This window comes from Eulemur rufifrons, chromosome 30 (genome assembly GCF_041146395.1).
Source record: "Eulemur rufifrons isolate Redbay chromosome 30, OSU_ERuf_1, whole genome shotgun sequence".
Lineage (NCBI taxonomy): Eukaryota > Metazoa > Chordata > Mammalia > Primates > Lemuridae > Eulemur > Eulemur rufifrons.
Genome location: NC_091012.1, coordinates 34,061,485 through 34,077,679, shown reverse-complemented (window position 1 = coordinate 34,077,679; position 16,195 = coordinate 34,061,485). Strand labels below are relative to the sequence as shown.

The following is a 16,195-nucleotide window of genomic DNA, read 5'->3' as shown; positions in this document are numbered from 1 at the left end:
TGGCTTATTTCAAGCTACTCCATCTGCTAACCGCACAATAGCCATTTTTTAGCTTTTTAGTATCTTTCAAAAAGGAAAGCCAGGTCCCTCTCAAGACCTGCTATGACGTATCATTGCCATTCTGAATTTGAGCTGCAGTATACAGCGTAATGTGTAGTTGAGGCATTATTCTAAACCCCCCTTACTCCTCATCTCACTTTCTTATTGGCTGTAGGAAATTTTACATCAACCAGTTATGTTTCTACTACCCTGGATATTCTGATTATGTCAACTCCCCAATGGTTCTGCATTAAATAAGCCTCTATTGTGGCTCTCTTGTTTATATTCACAGTCCCTATAGTTCTTATGTAAAACAACAACAATACAGCTATAATAATTATAAGAAAATAAGAACAACAACAACAAAATATCAAAAGCTTTCCTGGGTTAGACATTTTAGCTCTTTGGAATAAGCAAGAATATAAAGACTTTGTTTTCAGCAGCTTATCTCAAATACAGGCTACCAGAACAGAGCACACTTACATAAGCTATGAATGACATTTAACAAAATACTCAAAAATAATACTGATAGATGAGAATAAATGAAATAATGAAAAAGGGTCAGTAATGATGGAATAGTTTTTGATAACTGAAATAGTCTTTTCTAGAATTTAAGAAAAATTACACCTAAACATTAACACAAAATGTATGTGGAAGAATCAAATGTGCCATATGGACTATATAAATATATTGATACAGATTGACTTCAATACTTTTCCAAATTAAGGTACAACATAAACATTAATAATAGTACAGGCATGCCAGAAAGACAAACACAAATGAAAACTGATATGAAAATATTTTTAAAGGCCATTTCAATCTAGCAGTCAAATATGGTCATTTATATATCCAAAAAAGTATATAATTTTAACATTGAATAAATACATTTCACATTTATTTTATGTTTTAAGTGAACTCATTAGGAGGCTAAAACCTCCTTTTAGTCCAGTAAGCCAAGGTCTTTACCAAGGTCAATCTCATGGTTTAGAGTTAGACCACTGCCCTGGCCCAACTTAGCTACGAGAGACAACATTCATGTTCATAGAGTCATGGCTCTACAGGCTAAACTATCATTTTGGGATGGATCCCTCCTCTTCCCAAATTGGCAAGTTAAAAGAAAAGTGCTGCATATATGCATAAATGCAACCGCTTTCAAATAAAATCGTTAACAGTTTAAAATAAGCTATTCTTCCTTCCTTTTCACGTAAAGTTATAGAAGGTTGATGTTCAGATTGGCCTTTATTTTTGTGTAACTATGGTTTGACCCACTTTACTTATATCCAGTAAAACTGACTTTGGAAAACTCAGTTTGTTTCCTAACTATTTTGAGCGGCTACTTTGTGATTGGAAATGTTTGATACTTTATTTTCAAGTCTAGTAGCCTTACATCCGTAAGTGGGGATTAATTCAGAAGAACAAAAATAAATAAATATTTTCCATTCCCACAAAAATACCTGGAGTTAATACTTTCCACGTAAGCATTCAAGGTATTTTTTGGCAAGGATATCCTACCAAGACACACTTTGCGTGTGGGTGAACAGAAAGGATTAACGATTCTGTCTGATTCACTGATACCATTTAATCCTTCTGTATTTTCAAGTATTCCTTACACATTTGAAAAAAAAAATAATTTAAGATGATCGTTCAGCAGAAATGAGAAATGTGATCCAAACAGCCTATTTCTTCTGCCAAGCTAAAAAGTAATATTAGCAAAATCTATTCATTCTCATTGAATAACTTCTACTTTATACTACTGTATTTAAATCCATTCACAAAGTTCATGGGTTAAAAGAGCACCCATTTGGTAGTTATATTATTCTGTCTAAAGCCAGAATTATACATATTCTTGCTTTCAACTTCCATATAATTCCTAACTTACAGTTGGCCATAAAGGCTACTTACAATAATTGTAAATATTTATGGGAATCACTTGGTATTTTAATGAACATTTATTCTGAACCCTAAGACATGAGAGTGGTTTAGTTTGTTGCATATTCGAGTATCCTGAGATGATAACATTTTGTAGTTTTCTTCATGCTTTCTTTTTTAGCTGTAACCACTGCCAATATGCTTGTAGGACACTAACATAGGCAGTTCGAGATGCGGATTCTGAAAAATTCAAAATATACAGAGTTAAAGGGTTTATTTTAATAATAATGTGAAACCATCTGTTTAGCATTTTCAAAAATAAATCAAGTAGTAAATTTTTTTATGAAAGTAAAGCAACTGTCTTAACAAAGTGCCAAGATTTATTCACATGCAGGGGGAAAAAAAGAGTGATACTATAACCAGATTTGAATTCTTTCTTCATCTATCAGCTGAATAGATCCAGGCTTGCTTTTTGCTTTTGGATTGCTCCAGGGCTCTCCTAATACTTTTTACCACTGGGATTATCTACCATAGCAGAGGTTTAGCTTGCTATGATCTTTTCCTCTAGGCTGGGCGCTCCTTGAAAACAGGGACATTTTATTTATCTATCTCCAGCACCTAGTACAGTGTCTAGCACATAGCAGATGCTCAGAAAATGTTGAATGAATGAATGGGTTACTTTTTTTTGGATGTGTTAATTTTGACAGAGGAAGTTTGAAGATATATTCAGTTTTAGAAGATTATTGTGAAAATATTCTTCCTTTACTGAAAGAAGCATGCCCCACCCCCCAAAATACTGAAGTTAGTTCTTGTTGGTAGATCATGTATCTGTGAGGTCAATTGACTCTTCTGTTTTTCTTCCGCATTGTCTTTTTAGAAGAGAAACCATGAAAATTTCTCTAACAAATCTGCATATTCTTCTCTGTCCTCTAAACATCATCAAATGCTGTGATCAGGATGGGGCAAGAAGGACAAACTGATCACCAAGTATAATTCAGGTATGTTGAGAGGGGGAAGTCATATGTTAAGGGAGGGAGCCTAACTTTGATTCTCCACTTTAAAACTCAACCTTTTTGAATCTGAGTAGTGGAAGGACTTAAATAGTGTGCTATTTTCTTCCCATTCTGAGACGCTTTCCTTGCCATGGTTGGACTAGAAGTCCATTTCCATTTTTATTTGTTTCACATTCTCCAGAACTACTATTAGGTCTTCAGGTAGCTCTGCAGGGTCATGGTGACTATAACCAAAATAAGATTGCCATTTACATTGAGAATATATGAATGGAGTCAGGTAGCTCCTCTACCAACCAAGGAACAAACTAGGTGGCTAAACTAACTGCCAAATATTTTCCTTGGAGGAGAGATACTACTACATGAAAATCTATTGTGGAAAAAATAACTAATTAAAAATAAAACGACCATTTAAAAAATACTTCCTCAGTTCTATGTTAGATGTTGTAGGAGATAAGGCCCTGGAGAGGCCAAAAGCTGTAGCAGAGTCTGCTACCCAACCCAGTTCCCCACACCACAGACCAAGCTAAAGCAAGCAATCCAGGGGGATACAAAATTAATGGAAATAGTACAGCTGAAATGTATAGCTAAAATCACACAGCTTAGAACAAGGTAATCTGGGACAAAAGGGTCAAAGACTTTGAAGGCTACTGTGAAGCAGATTCATTACCGAGGGAAGAGTATACAGGTGAGTTGTTCAAAAACAAATAAAAAGATGCTGACTGTGGCAAAATGAGTCTGCTTCTAAAATAACAGTGCAGATGTAGACTGTGATGAACTGCAGGAGACAGAAGAACCAGCAGATTCATTAGTTTAATTTTTATTCTTTGCCAGACGGTGGGGGAGTTGACAGTTGATGAAAAAGTGGGCCTATGAGGTAGACTCACAATTGTTAGCTTCAAAGTGAACTGACCCACAATTTTATTCATGACGATCATTAATTTTTATTTGTGCATGAAAGATGACCCTGCCATAAGCTGTATAGAGTTGTTTCCAAGCTGACAAGCTTGTAAGCCTTGTTCATGAATTACTCTAAATTCTCATGGATGGATAAAAGACCTCCAGAGGTCTGGGTACCAGATACCCCTTGCCAAGGGAAACACAGAGTGCACATAAAGGAGTCATTCTGAGTTCAAGCGTTCATCCCATGGCATATCAATTCCTTCCAAATATTTTTTTGGGGTAAATGAAATAATATGTTATAAAATGAACTTACTCATTTTTGGAAATATTAATTATGAAGCATTTTATATCATTAGGCAAGCATCCCCCTGAATGACTAGGAAAGATTTTACCTCTGAAAGTTGAAACATTTAGTTTGAATAAAACTTGGCATTAGAAAGAGTTATGATTAGAGTAGACTGGTTCATTAATATATATTTGGAGATCAGACATTTACAAGGACATTAAGTGTATACAGTACCTGCAAACACACAGACACAGCACATGAAGGTACAAACACATTTAATTATTTTCACATAATTCCCAAGAACATGCAATGCTAAACTGACTTGATATTATACAGATGCAATTTTGGAATATTTATTTTCAATTTCCCAAATGATCTTTATAAATCAAAATTTCATTTCATCATTAGTATTAATGGGCATTTTCACATGACAGTACTGCCATGACAACTTGCCCCTTACAAATTAAATATACTGTATTATCATTCAGCTTTGAATTGGGGGGCCTTAGCAAATTTAAAACGTGTATTTCCTCATATTCCAAGTAATGCATCTTTATATTTTTGTAAAGAATAGTATAAAGTTCACCACACCAACAGCAGAGAAAATTTAGAGAGTGATATTTTCATTTTTTCTTTATAATGCTGTTAATCTGTTTCTTTAAAGCCAGCCCACTTGTTTAACACTAGGTACCTGTTACAATATATTAGATTCGTCTGAGAATGTTCGTAAAAGAAGAGGTCTGACTGAAGGTCTGGCGGATAATGAGTCAGATGCCCTTCTACAGCTCAGATTCCTCTGTAATAGTGAGGCAAAGATACTTAAAGCATTTAGATAATTGGTTAACCTACCTGGTGATAAAAAACGTAGAAGAAAAAAATCATTTCTCATAGACTGCCCTTCTGGCCCAAAGGGCAAATGATGACACTATATAGCAAACACGTAATATTCAAATGAATACAAGTAAAGGCCTAAGAAAGTCTCCAACTTGAACTGAATTGTTTTTGCGGTAAAAGTAAAGAGACAATAATAGTAAAGTGGCAAACTTGGGTTTTTGAAATGGCACTGGTAGGTTATATGGTAAGATGAGTCAATATGGTTTGATTAGTAAACCTTACCATCCTTTTGGTGAACACCTCTGAGAGTTGTGCCGGTGCTATGAGTGTATCAGTCAAAGAGAAACTTGTGCAAAACATTCCTTTCCTGGTGAACAGACTGGCTCTGACACGTCATGGCTACTACTGCATACCGTGGATAAATGAGACTACAGACCTATAGTTCAAGCTTTTGAAAATGACTTCCTCTCCAGTGTGACAGTTTGGAAGGTGAACAAATGATGAAAATGACAAAATTGTCTATCGATAGAAGATATAAAAATGTGAATCATGAGAAGTAATTTTTTATAAAGAATCAGAAAATGGTGTCAGGCAAATGAGAATGCAAGCAAGTTGGTACATTAAGAAAGGAAATCACCTTATTCACTCCAAGAGAAACTGTGATTGCTGGAAGTTTGAGAAAGCATGAAGATAGTAGATGTTCCTGAGGAAGGGAGGCGTTTCGTTACCTTGTTCACAATTGCACAAAAGGTGGAAAATTGCAGTAGAAAAGGGAAATGCAGAAACCAAAAAAAAAAAAAAAAAAAAAAAAAAGTAAATATTCTCTCAAATGTAAGACATTTAAAAAGAAATTTTGAGAATTCAAAGTCGACATGTTAGTTTTGAAGACATTACTTCTTAAAGTAAAAGTAGAGTTAGAGTTAGGAATAGTCTATAATTATGTGCCCATTATTTCTCCACATATCAACTTAAAATGATTTTGTTAATGGAAAAATTGCCTGTTTTAAATAGTTTTAAAATATGCTTCTCATTAAAATAAGACTTATCTCTAATCATTAATTCACTAATCTACATTTCTTCAAAATCCATTGGTCAGAGAGCTACGTCCAGGGTCCATCACCAATCAATGTTGATTTAACTATCTCCCTTATGCGAATCCACAGGTACATTATGAAGGGACTGACTGCCCTTGGGCAGCTGCAGGTTAAAAACCTAACCAAAACTAAAGTAATGGGAAAACATCTGGTGATATCATACTTCAATCTCATTTACTTCTCGACCAATGCTCAACTTCCTTTCTTCCAAAATAATTTGATTGGTTTCCCTGTTTTTCCTACAGAGACCTCTTTAAGTAAGGCAGGCAGAATTTTTCCTAGGTTAAGTATGATTTTTCCTTTTAAAACACAAAACGTAAAAATTAATAAAGTTTAACTAGAAAACCTAAGGGGTTACTTTTCCTTCTTATTCTGTGCCTGAAATTAAAAAGTAATTTAAAGACTTGGTTTTAGCATTGCCCAAGCAAAACAGAGGACGATGAGTGGTCAACTATGTGGATGAGTTGAACAACTCTGCTAATCAAGATTACCCGTATTATTTACTTAGTGGCTAATAAAAATAGGCTAAGAAAATAGAACCAGCTAAAGTAACAAATATATCCAGCAGAGTCTAATAAACAATTAAACTTTTAAAGGGCAAATATTTCAATTTATTCACATATCTTGACATAACTACATTTTTCCTATTAATATTTTAGCTTAAATGAAAGTTCTTGATAATATGCAAATTACCAATTGATAAAGCTAAAAAAGTAAAGATTTAGTTTCTGAGAAAAAAAATTTTAATTGCGTCTATCTTCTATTTTGTGGGCAAAAACCTTGCAAAAAGATTAAGATGACACCAAGTCCCCCACCCCCATGTTTAACGACAAGCCTAACTATTGAAGACTGCAACTATAATAAGCACATTCTGTGTGCTCAAAAACTTGCACCCAGTCATCAAACTATTTCTGTGATGCACAAATTTTAGGGGTTAACAGATTAGGGGTTAAAATTACTTTATAAAGGAAATAAAAGGAAATGTGAAAGTACAGAAAGCAGTAGAAAGCATGGAAAGAGTTCTAAAGCAATAAAAAACTGATAGAGCTAGCAATTGGCAGTGGGGAGGGGAGACGAAGAGGACAGGAAATAATGAGCTAAAACAAAATGAAATTTCTACGTTCCTTCGCAGTCATCTAGAGCGTTGACACTAGCTCAATTAGCAGTATGTCAAAGAGGCCAATGGATAAAGGCCCATCTCAACAGCCACGACATAAGGTTTCAACTTTATTTTTGTCTAATCCAATTCACAGGGACTATTGCCCTCCAAACCCAGTTATATATGACACCATAAGAATTACAATAATAATCATTATTACCATTATTATTATAACAAGAAATTGTATTCTCCAAAATTCCAAAGTGCTTTCTCTGAGAATTTGGCTCAAACAACTGATACTCTTCCTTTCCCTGTCTACCAATCTGAAAGAGCTCCCTACATAATGGAGTATTTCTTCCTGTTTGTGCTGACATCCCATGTTAGGCATTGCCATGCTGTTGGGTCCATTCCCATTGGATCACAGTCTTCCCATGTCTAGCAAGCAAGTCAAGCCTCCCTTTTGATAGTGGTGGTTTATGTGAGAAAACTTTACATAAGGACATGTGAAAAATTCCTCTATTAGGAATGTGAAGTGGTATTTACAACTTTGCCAGCAAGTCCAGGTGTATTTCATTGATTTACAGATGGCTAATGACTGTGCTTAAACGGGACAGCTTTTTCAAATACCAAAAATCCTAAACTTTGAATTTCCTCTGAAGTGTTATCTTGCTGTTCCACTGATCAGTGCTCAATGGTAGTTGCATGATACACCGTCAGTAGCAGGGTTATGCAGCTTTGTCACTTTAGAAGCTAAAGAAAAGCCCTATGATCCTTAATAATGGGACTTTAGCACACCAATTAACCTCACTGCTGAAAATATAGCTTAGGGATACATGGCTTAATTACAGTCTTTGAGTTAAACAACTGAGAGAACCTATTTCCAAAGATAGAATTCTTTACAATGCTAGCATCATGACAGAACTAAGCTGTGGTAGAGGGTGCCATACTAGCCTTTTTACTGGAGGCTTCAGGAGGTAGTGAATTGGACCTTGAAATAGCTCAGTTCTGTTATAACAAGCCATATCATTGATTCTACCACTCTGTTTAATACCTGCTTACAGAAAATGTTCCATATGAATGCCCTTTATAACTTAACTAGAGTAAGAGCTCCTTGTGAGCTGGGGCCATGTCTGATCATCCCTGAATTACCAACACCTAGTATAGTAGCTAACTCATAGTGGGCCCTCAGGCAAAGTATGCTGAATGGAATGTAATTCATCATTCATTCAAGGCTGCTGCTATAATTGTTAAATATAAAATAGCTTAGCTTTTTTCTCAAATGCTACAGACACATTTTCACTATCCACTGCTAAGTTCCCTTCTCAAAGCAGCTGCCAAGACCCACATAAGGACAGCACTAGCAGCCTACCCGCCACAGGCATTTCTGGGTGTGCCTAAAGTGTCCAAGATGCTTACTGGTTTAAGTCAGGGGGATCCTCCACTTTAGGCAGGGACACACACTTTTCCCCATTAAGGAGCCTATCGGAGTATGAGGCAGACCCAGTGTAAAAGAATCTTTTGCCTCTCTTTAAAATGAGGCCAATGTCTTAGCAAGGAATATTGAACAAAGTAGGAAGTCACCAAGGAGGTCAGACTGTTGGTCACTAAGCATAAAGACTAACATATTTTGGGGAAAGTAAGATACTCTTTCTCGTTTATCTTAGAAGCTGGCCTTTGCCATGGCCAAATAGGGCCTTATATAAACAGATGTGACTTAGAATAGACGTGGCTGTGATGTTTCAGTTGGCCTTTATGCATTCATATGCACTACTTCGCTCTTGCATTTTCTCACAAGAAAAAAAAAAGAGGCAGCGCTGCTGAGTGCCCATATGTTTTGCCTCATTTGCAACTCTCAAAATCCTACAGAGTCTGAAAAACCACTTAGCCTTTCAGACATTGGATGTAAAGAGAGATGTTCATCAGTAGGTGGTTCAACAAATGTCTATTGGTTCAATGAGGGTAGGAATAAATGAATGAATGATTGAATGAATGAAAATGATTATGGAAAATTTTCCTAGTTGTTCCAGCACACCAGCATGCCAAGCTACAGCCCAAACACTAGAAGTCCTCCTACCATGGACATAACCCATAACAAACAAATTTCATGCTGAACTTCCTGGTAACATTCCATGCTAAGTAAAAAGAAGTGTAGTCCCAGAACTCCATACTTTCAACAGAAGTCTGGAATCTACTGTTTGTATAGAAAGAAAATGTTCTAAGTCTTTATCTATGACTGCCTAGTAGCATTTCTCCATTTAATGGTCTGTATCAAAGTTACCTCCAGCCAGCGTCTGTTTTAAATAAAGGGCCTAAGGAAGAAGATAAGATGATATGTTTGAAGATTTTATTTTCTGAGATTTTTGTATCATCTTTAGAGCGTGAAGCTGGGTGTGAGCCATTATTTAAAATGAACTCCTTTACCCCAAATAAGAAAAACATTTAGGAGCACTCCAAAGTGTACTCCCAAATAAGCAGAATGGAGGAGCAACTCGGAGATCTACCTCAGATAAATTTGCTATTATAAAAAGGCAACAAACCATTTCTTAGAGCAAAATTTCTTATTTGGCTTCACGCAAATTGCCACTTGAGCCATTCTGGGAGGAACCTGTTATATCAACCTGTTTTACTCCTGTTCAACTCATAGTAGGGTATAATTAGGTAATTAAATGCTACTTTTCCATCCTAAAACTAAACACCAGGCTAGAGGGAATTAGCTGGAGGGCTATGGGAAGGACTGAAGAGTAGCCTAAGGCAGTCATAGAGGGACTAAGGTTACTGTGTCTAGTTTCAGTCCATAAGGCATGCAGAAGTAGGGAGTTCAGGGCAATTCTGACCACCTAACTACACAATGAGTGGCCTTGTATAACCAAGAACCAGTGTAGCTTGTGTCACTGACAGTTCTGTTGTTTTTGAATGGGGCTGGCACTGACTTGTAACATGAAGCTCCTTTTTAATACTTCTAATTACTGAAGATTTTCCTACTGTAATCATTTCAGATCCCCATGTCTGCATATTATCAACCACTGGATTCTATCAACTCAAGAGGCAAAAAGGATAATGATATGCCAGTTACACTGGTTGGCAAATTTGGTCAAATAGGTCAGGCAGTCGTAGCTTATACTATTTCCTGAAAATACTGCCTTGGAGGAGCTACAAAATCTAGTTGGTGTCAATATGACAGAAACAGGGTTTTGTTTGGCAAAATCAGCCAGTGTTGGCAGAAATATGACATACTTAATTAACCTGTTGATCAAAAAGTTTTATTTTCCATGCTTATCTCCCCCTTTCACTTTAAAGGCTTTTTAAAAAAATGTTGAAAAGATATCATGACAAGGTGATAGAGGAAAATATCTTTTCTTTCTCATAGTAAATTTACAACTTAATAGGCAAAAATGAAAACACACTCATAAAACAATCTTGAATTTTTACAAGTGTGTTCAAGAGGGTAAGGATGTAGAAACCACATCCAGGGGATTCCCTTTGGATCAAATATACTGCTGGACAGATAGGGCTAGAAGCAACACAGAGATTAAGCAGCACTATAATTAAAGGAAGGGGAAAGGTTTGAAAGAGGCAAATCGGGATTATCAACTGAAAAAAAATCTGCAAACAGCCTACAGGGAAATTTCTAAGGTTAAAGCTGAAATGTTGGTGTGGAAATTCCTGGTGTGAAAATTCTAGGCTAAATACAAAATAAAATCACTTTTTCCTTTTAAAATTCCATATGGAGCATATGAGATACTCCATATGGATTGCTAAAGGTCACATAGAACACTATTAAGGAATCTACTTACCACCTGCATTGGATAACGAAGTTTTTACTATATTTTTTATGCAGAAGAGGAAATTAAGTGATGAACCTGTAAGGAGGGGTTTAATATGCTGTAACTAATGTAATTCTCTAAATAAGGTTTTTAGTTCATGGCAGATATTGAAGCCCCTTCCAAAAATCAGGTTATAATATAAACTTAGTTCTTACCCTGGCACTTCTTCTTACATTCTTTAATACTATGAGGAGAATCTCAGGGAAAAGGCTGATAAATATTAGAAGAATTATGGCCAACCACGTGGATACAGAAGATAGCATTTGAGCAAATACGAAATACATTCTCTGTTGCTTGAGAAAAGGCCTGCAGTGGAAAGAAAATACATAACGGAAAAACAAAATCAGTTCTTGTCATATGAAACAGACAGAAGTTTAACTGAAACTGTCTTTTGTATTTAAAAGGAATCCTCCTTGCACACATTAATAAAAATAATTTTCTCTAGAATGTCCCAGAAGTAGAAAACAAATTTCAGTTATCAAATGTTTGGAAAGAAAAGGAATGGTAATCAAACGGGAAAAAGATAATGAAATGCATTTAACTTGAAAACAATCAGGCAATCAACTCTAAAGCTGCCAATTGGTGAACATTTATGTGCATTAGAAATTGCTGGAGCTTTCAAAGATATTCAAGAGAAATGATGGTTCACTTTTATCCTAACAAGCATTTTATTTCCTCAGCTATTTTATTAAGATGAGAATGGATTTGTGCTCTACGCTCAGAAATTCAAAAAACATTTTTATAACTATCCCCTGCCCCTGCAAAAACCCTATGTAAATATAAAAGGGACTGTAGAGCTTATCATCTCTCTCAAATGGGAAGAATCTACTATTTTCATCCACAAATATATATTGAGTAACAGCGTGTGCCAAACAGGCTGATAGAAGAATATTGCTAATAGGACATTAAGCCTTGGAATCCAGAAATCCAGGAGTACCTCTCATTATGAAGTTAGATTTCACTCCAAATCATCTCAATGGCCATTGAGAAGCACAGCCAATATCCCTTTCCCTGTTTGAGCTGAGCCACAGAGAGCCTCACTAGGCTAAGTTACTGTTGTTCTAAGCTGAGGGGGAGGAAGTGGCTGCTCAAGGTCAGGATGTACATCAGCCTATCCTGGGATTAAGAGCTCTAGGTAGATGACTGGTTGGTTCCCATTTGTTAGATGACACATCATGCTCGGTGAAGACGACCTGGTTTCTCATTTAAAAATTAATGTTCAAGCACCCTTATGTAACATGATAACACCAAGGTTGTGGCTCTACATATATGAAGACTAGATTTAGACTGTGGAATAAAAGTGAGCAGAACAGTGAGGTGTCATGAGTCCTAGGCCATAGAGGCTGTCTAGGAAAGGTCTACCACATAGAAAAGACTTTTGCAGACCTCTACCCCACTCTAATTCTGAAGAGCACCTTAAATAATTTTCTAGGTACTGGGCCATAACAAAGGTACAGCAGACAACCAAAAGCTAGTCACAGAGGTCACAGAGTGTTCCTTTGCACCATACCCTCTGATTAATCTCTCTAGATTTTTTTTTTCAATCACCATGGCATCCATGGAGCTTTGCAGGAAGGCAGTGAAAAACAAAAGCTATTATCCCTGGATTGGGTTTAGAGATCAGAAATCATCATTCTCACTGCCCAACCTGAAAGAAGGGTATGTCTCAATGCCTCAGGCCAGAACATGTTCAGAGACAATAGGTACAACCAGCTTTCAGCTGAAGTTTCACATAGTTTCTAGTCTCATTTTACTGGTTGCTTTATAATATAAGTTTATATTCATGTAGTAGCTCAACTCAGACAACTTTACTTAAAGATAGCACTTCAGGCAATAAAATTAAAAAAATAGATGACAATAACATTTCATTTTTACTAAGTATGCTAATGAATAGAAATAGATGTGACAATGTCCTAATCATTTAAAGGATTTATTTAAATCAATAAGAATAGTCTGTGGAAAGGGTTAGAAACTAGTTTGTTGAAAACATTTTATTCTTGTAGAAATTTTGCATAATTAGTCCAAATGCTGATTATACAGATTCATAGACAGAATTATAGTACTCTGGGTAGACATACAATTATATGCTGCGTTTGGTTAATCAACTTTAATTCATTTGTATATATTAAAAAATATACAGCTGAACTTCCTTCAGCTTCTTTGTTCTCAATCATTACCTATAGACGTGCCAAATACATGCTGTAATGACACATTTTGGAGCTGGTGCTTCCTTAAATGATTAGATTTTTCAAATTTTTATTTCTTAATGCTTTTATTTGAAAAAGAGCCTTTCAAAATAGTAGGAGTTTCTTCTAATTAAGTCTCAAGGGACATAAACCTGGGCCTCACATCTCTGTGATAAAATGTTTTGTTGGTAAGATTTTGCTCAAAGCAGTGAAAATATGTACTCCTGCAATCTCACCCTATGGCTTGCTCTAGCCATGCTCTCTGCTGCTGACATCCTTGGCAGGGGAAGCCATTGACTAACGAAAACAACTTTGATATTTAAAAATAAAATATAGGTCTCTGGGAGTAAGGAAAAGAGACGCAAATCTAACTTATTTACATTTCTTATACCTGCCCCCATCACAGCTTGTGTCCCTCACTGGACTATAAACTTGAGACAGGGTACAGTCTATTGATCTCTCTATCCCATAGAGTCCCAAGCACAAAATGGATTCTAAGTAAACATCTACTGAGCCAAGATGAACCAAATGAGTTTTAAGGTCAAGCGGTGGAGTCTGCCTTTCTCCCTCCCCACCTTCACCTCCACCAAAACAGTGGGATGGTCATTTCAAGGTATAACCCTCTGAGTATTAAGCGGTATATATACTATACTCTGAGCACACCTGTAGTGACATAAATGACAGTTATATACTATAAAGAGAGAATAGGTTCCAAATGGACAATAATGTATCTACTGGCCAATACATCAGGTGGAAACTTAGCAGGATGATTATTTCCCCTGGAAATCACACGGGAGGTCATGCTAAAAATTAGTTTCACTTCACAGAGAGATGTTTACACACCTTCAAACTGAAAGAGTTGGACAGGGGCTACCAAAGAGAGGTCTTAGAGTAACTCCTGTAGTCTATATACTTGTATTTAAAATCTTACCTGAAATTTAGTAGCATTATTGGCTACAAATGACCTGTAATCCATTAATATTAAAGACCTGCCATTTTATATAATCAAAACTTTAGAAGTATAACAAATGCTTATATATACACAATGTACATATACATATATCTACTTTATTATTTACATGTTACTCACACATATACAGTTGCTTACCAAATAATTCCTCCCCAGAAGAATGAGAAAAATACATAAAAGGCTAAAGAACCCCAAATCACAAAGTGATTTATCCATGTCCAGAAACGAGTATCCAAGGCGAGCTGAAAAGACAACACAAGAGATTTCATGATGGATACAAATGGCAATACACTATGGTGCCTGACTGATCACTTGTACACAATATGATACCTATGGGAGGATCTAGCTTGGGCCAGGGATCCAGAGGAGAGGGGAACTAAAAGAACAGAATCTAGGCTTTTCAAAGAACTAGGGTGTGAAAGCTGAGCTCTGCCCTAAGGCCTCTAAACTCTAGAGTACAAGGCATGGAGGTGTGGTCAAGCTAAGTAGCCAGTAGGTGTGAGGCTGCAAATGTCTCAGTACTGGGAGATGGGCCAGGAATGAGGTAATGGTAATATCCAGGAGGCTGGAGCCCCAAGTCCTCAGGCAGGAAGATGTTGGCAAAAGAAGGCCTAGCTGGTAGAGGCAGGTATGCTGGAATGCAGTAAGAAAGGGAAGGGGTAAGCTAGGAAGGGTAGATAAACTACAAAGGAGTCATGAAAGCTCAAACACAACCGAGTCACTAAATGCAAAGGCAATCAGCGCTACACATCTAACATCATGTAGAAATGGATCATGGGTCTGACCATGTCATGTGCCTTTCCAGTTGTAAAACCTTTGTCTATTTCATTAAATTAATAAAATGTTCAGTTGCTTTAGATTTAATCTCTTCATGTTTCTACCAGGACTGATCATGTTTTCTGATTGTGGTACACAGGAATTTCAAATGTGATCTAAAAACAAAAGTATGAGGCCGAGTGCAGTGGCTCATGCCTATAATCCTAGCACTCTGGGAGGGCAAGGTGGGAAGATTGCTTCAGTTTAGGAGTTCGAGACCAGCCTGAGCAAGAGCCTGACCCAGTTTCTACTAGAAATAGAAAAATTAGCCAGGCATTGTGGTATGTGCCTGTAGTCCCAGCTACTCAGGAAGCTGAGGCAAGAGGATCGCCTGAGCCCAGGAGTTTGAGGTTGCTGTGAGCTACAATGATGCCGTTGCACTCTACCCAGGGTGACAGGGTGAGACTGTCTCACAAAAAACAAAAACAAAAACTAACCAAAAACAAAACAACCACAAAAGTATGGTCTGCTCTGCTTGCTTAAAAACTTCTGGGTCACATGGGCTAATATCCAGAACATTTAATTCTTATAGAGGAGGTAAGTAGTGTCTCAGTTTTGTTACTTGCTGTGACACCATGGTTTTCAGCTCTCTGTTACAGTTTTTCATTCATAAACAGGTTGTTGATAACATTGTTATTGTAGCCCAGTCTTGAATTCCTACCCTTTGGGTTGCCAGGGAAACCATCACATTAATACTAATCCAAAGAGGAGTAAGTGAATGTCTTCTCAGGTGCACATGAAAGATGCAGCAATAAGGCTGACTTTGTGAAGGCCATTTGGAAGCCCTAGGGCTATACGCAAGGCCAGGTGTAAAAAAGGAGGGGGAAGCTTCTATTTCAGATTACGATCCTGTGAAACATGGTAATAGATAATAACAAATAGCATTTATTATAATGAGCACATTCTATGTGCCAGACATCATTCTAAGTGCTTTATATGTATTCACTAATTTACTCCTTACAAAAACCCTAAGCGGGGTAGGTATTACTTTTATCTTGATTTTATAGAAGAAACAGGCACAGAGAAGTGAAGTCACTTGCCCAAAGACATACGGCTGGCTAATAAGTGGCTAAACTGAGATGAACTGTAATATGCCTTTTTAAAGTCCTAAAATATTACTGAAATAGTAGATGAATCAAGCAAACATGTATTCACCCTATTTGGTATGAGAGATGAACCACAAACAAAAATTTAGAGGGAAAATGATTAGAGAGGTCCTTTGATAATTAGATTTCTGAATTTTGGTTCTGAACACTGAGCGTGTT

The 16,195-nt window shown here is 36.6% G+C and overlaps 1 protein-coding gene across 3 annotated transcripts in view; it reads right to left on the bottom strand.

The window, feature by feature from the left end:
* Positions 1-2,077: 2,077 nt before the first annotated feature.
* The window catches only part of ATP11C (ATPase phospholipid transporting 11C), a 182,055-nt gene continuing 167,937 nt past the window's right edge, over positions 2,078-16,195 (bottom strand). For 2 of the 3 annotated variants that reach the window (XM_069462994.1, XM_069462995.1), the window contains exons 27-29: positions 14,253-14,356; positions 11,114-11,264; positions 2,078-2,148 (exon numbers count right to left, since the gene is read on the bottom strand). In XM_069462994.1, coding sequence (XP_069319095.1) covers positions 2,086-2,148; positions 11,114-11,264; positions 14,253-14,356 — 318 coding nt within the window. In that variant the 3' untranslated portion in view covers positions 2,078-2,085. Of the gene's footprint in view, positions 2,149-4,798; positions 4,904-11,113; positions 11,265-14,252; positions 14,357-16,195 lie in introns of all 3 variants that reach the window. The other variant, XM_069462993.1, reaches the window with a different exon arrangement.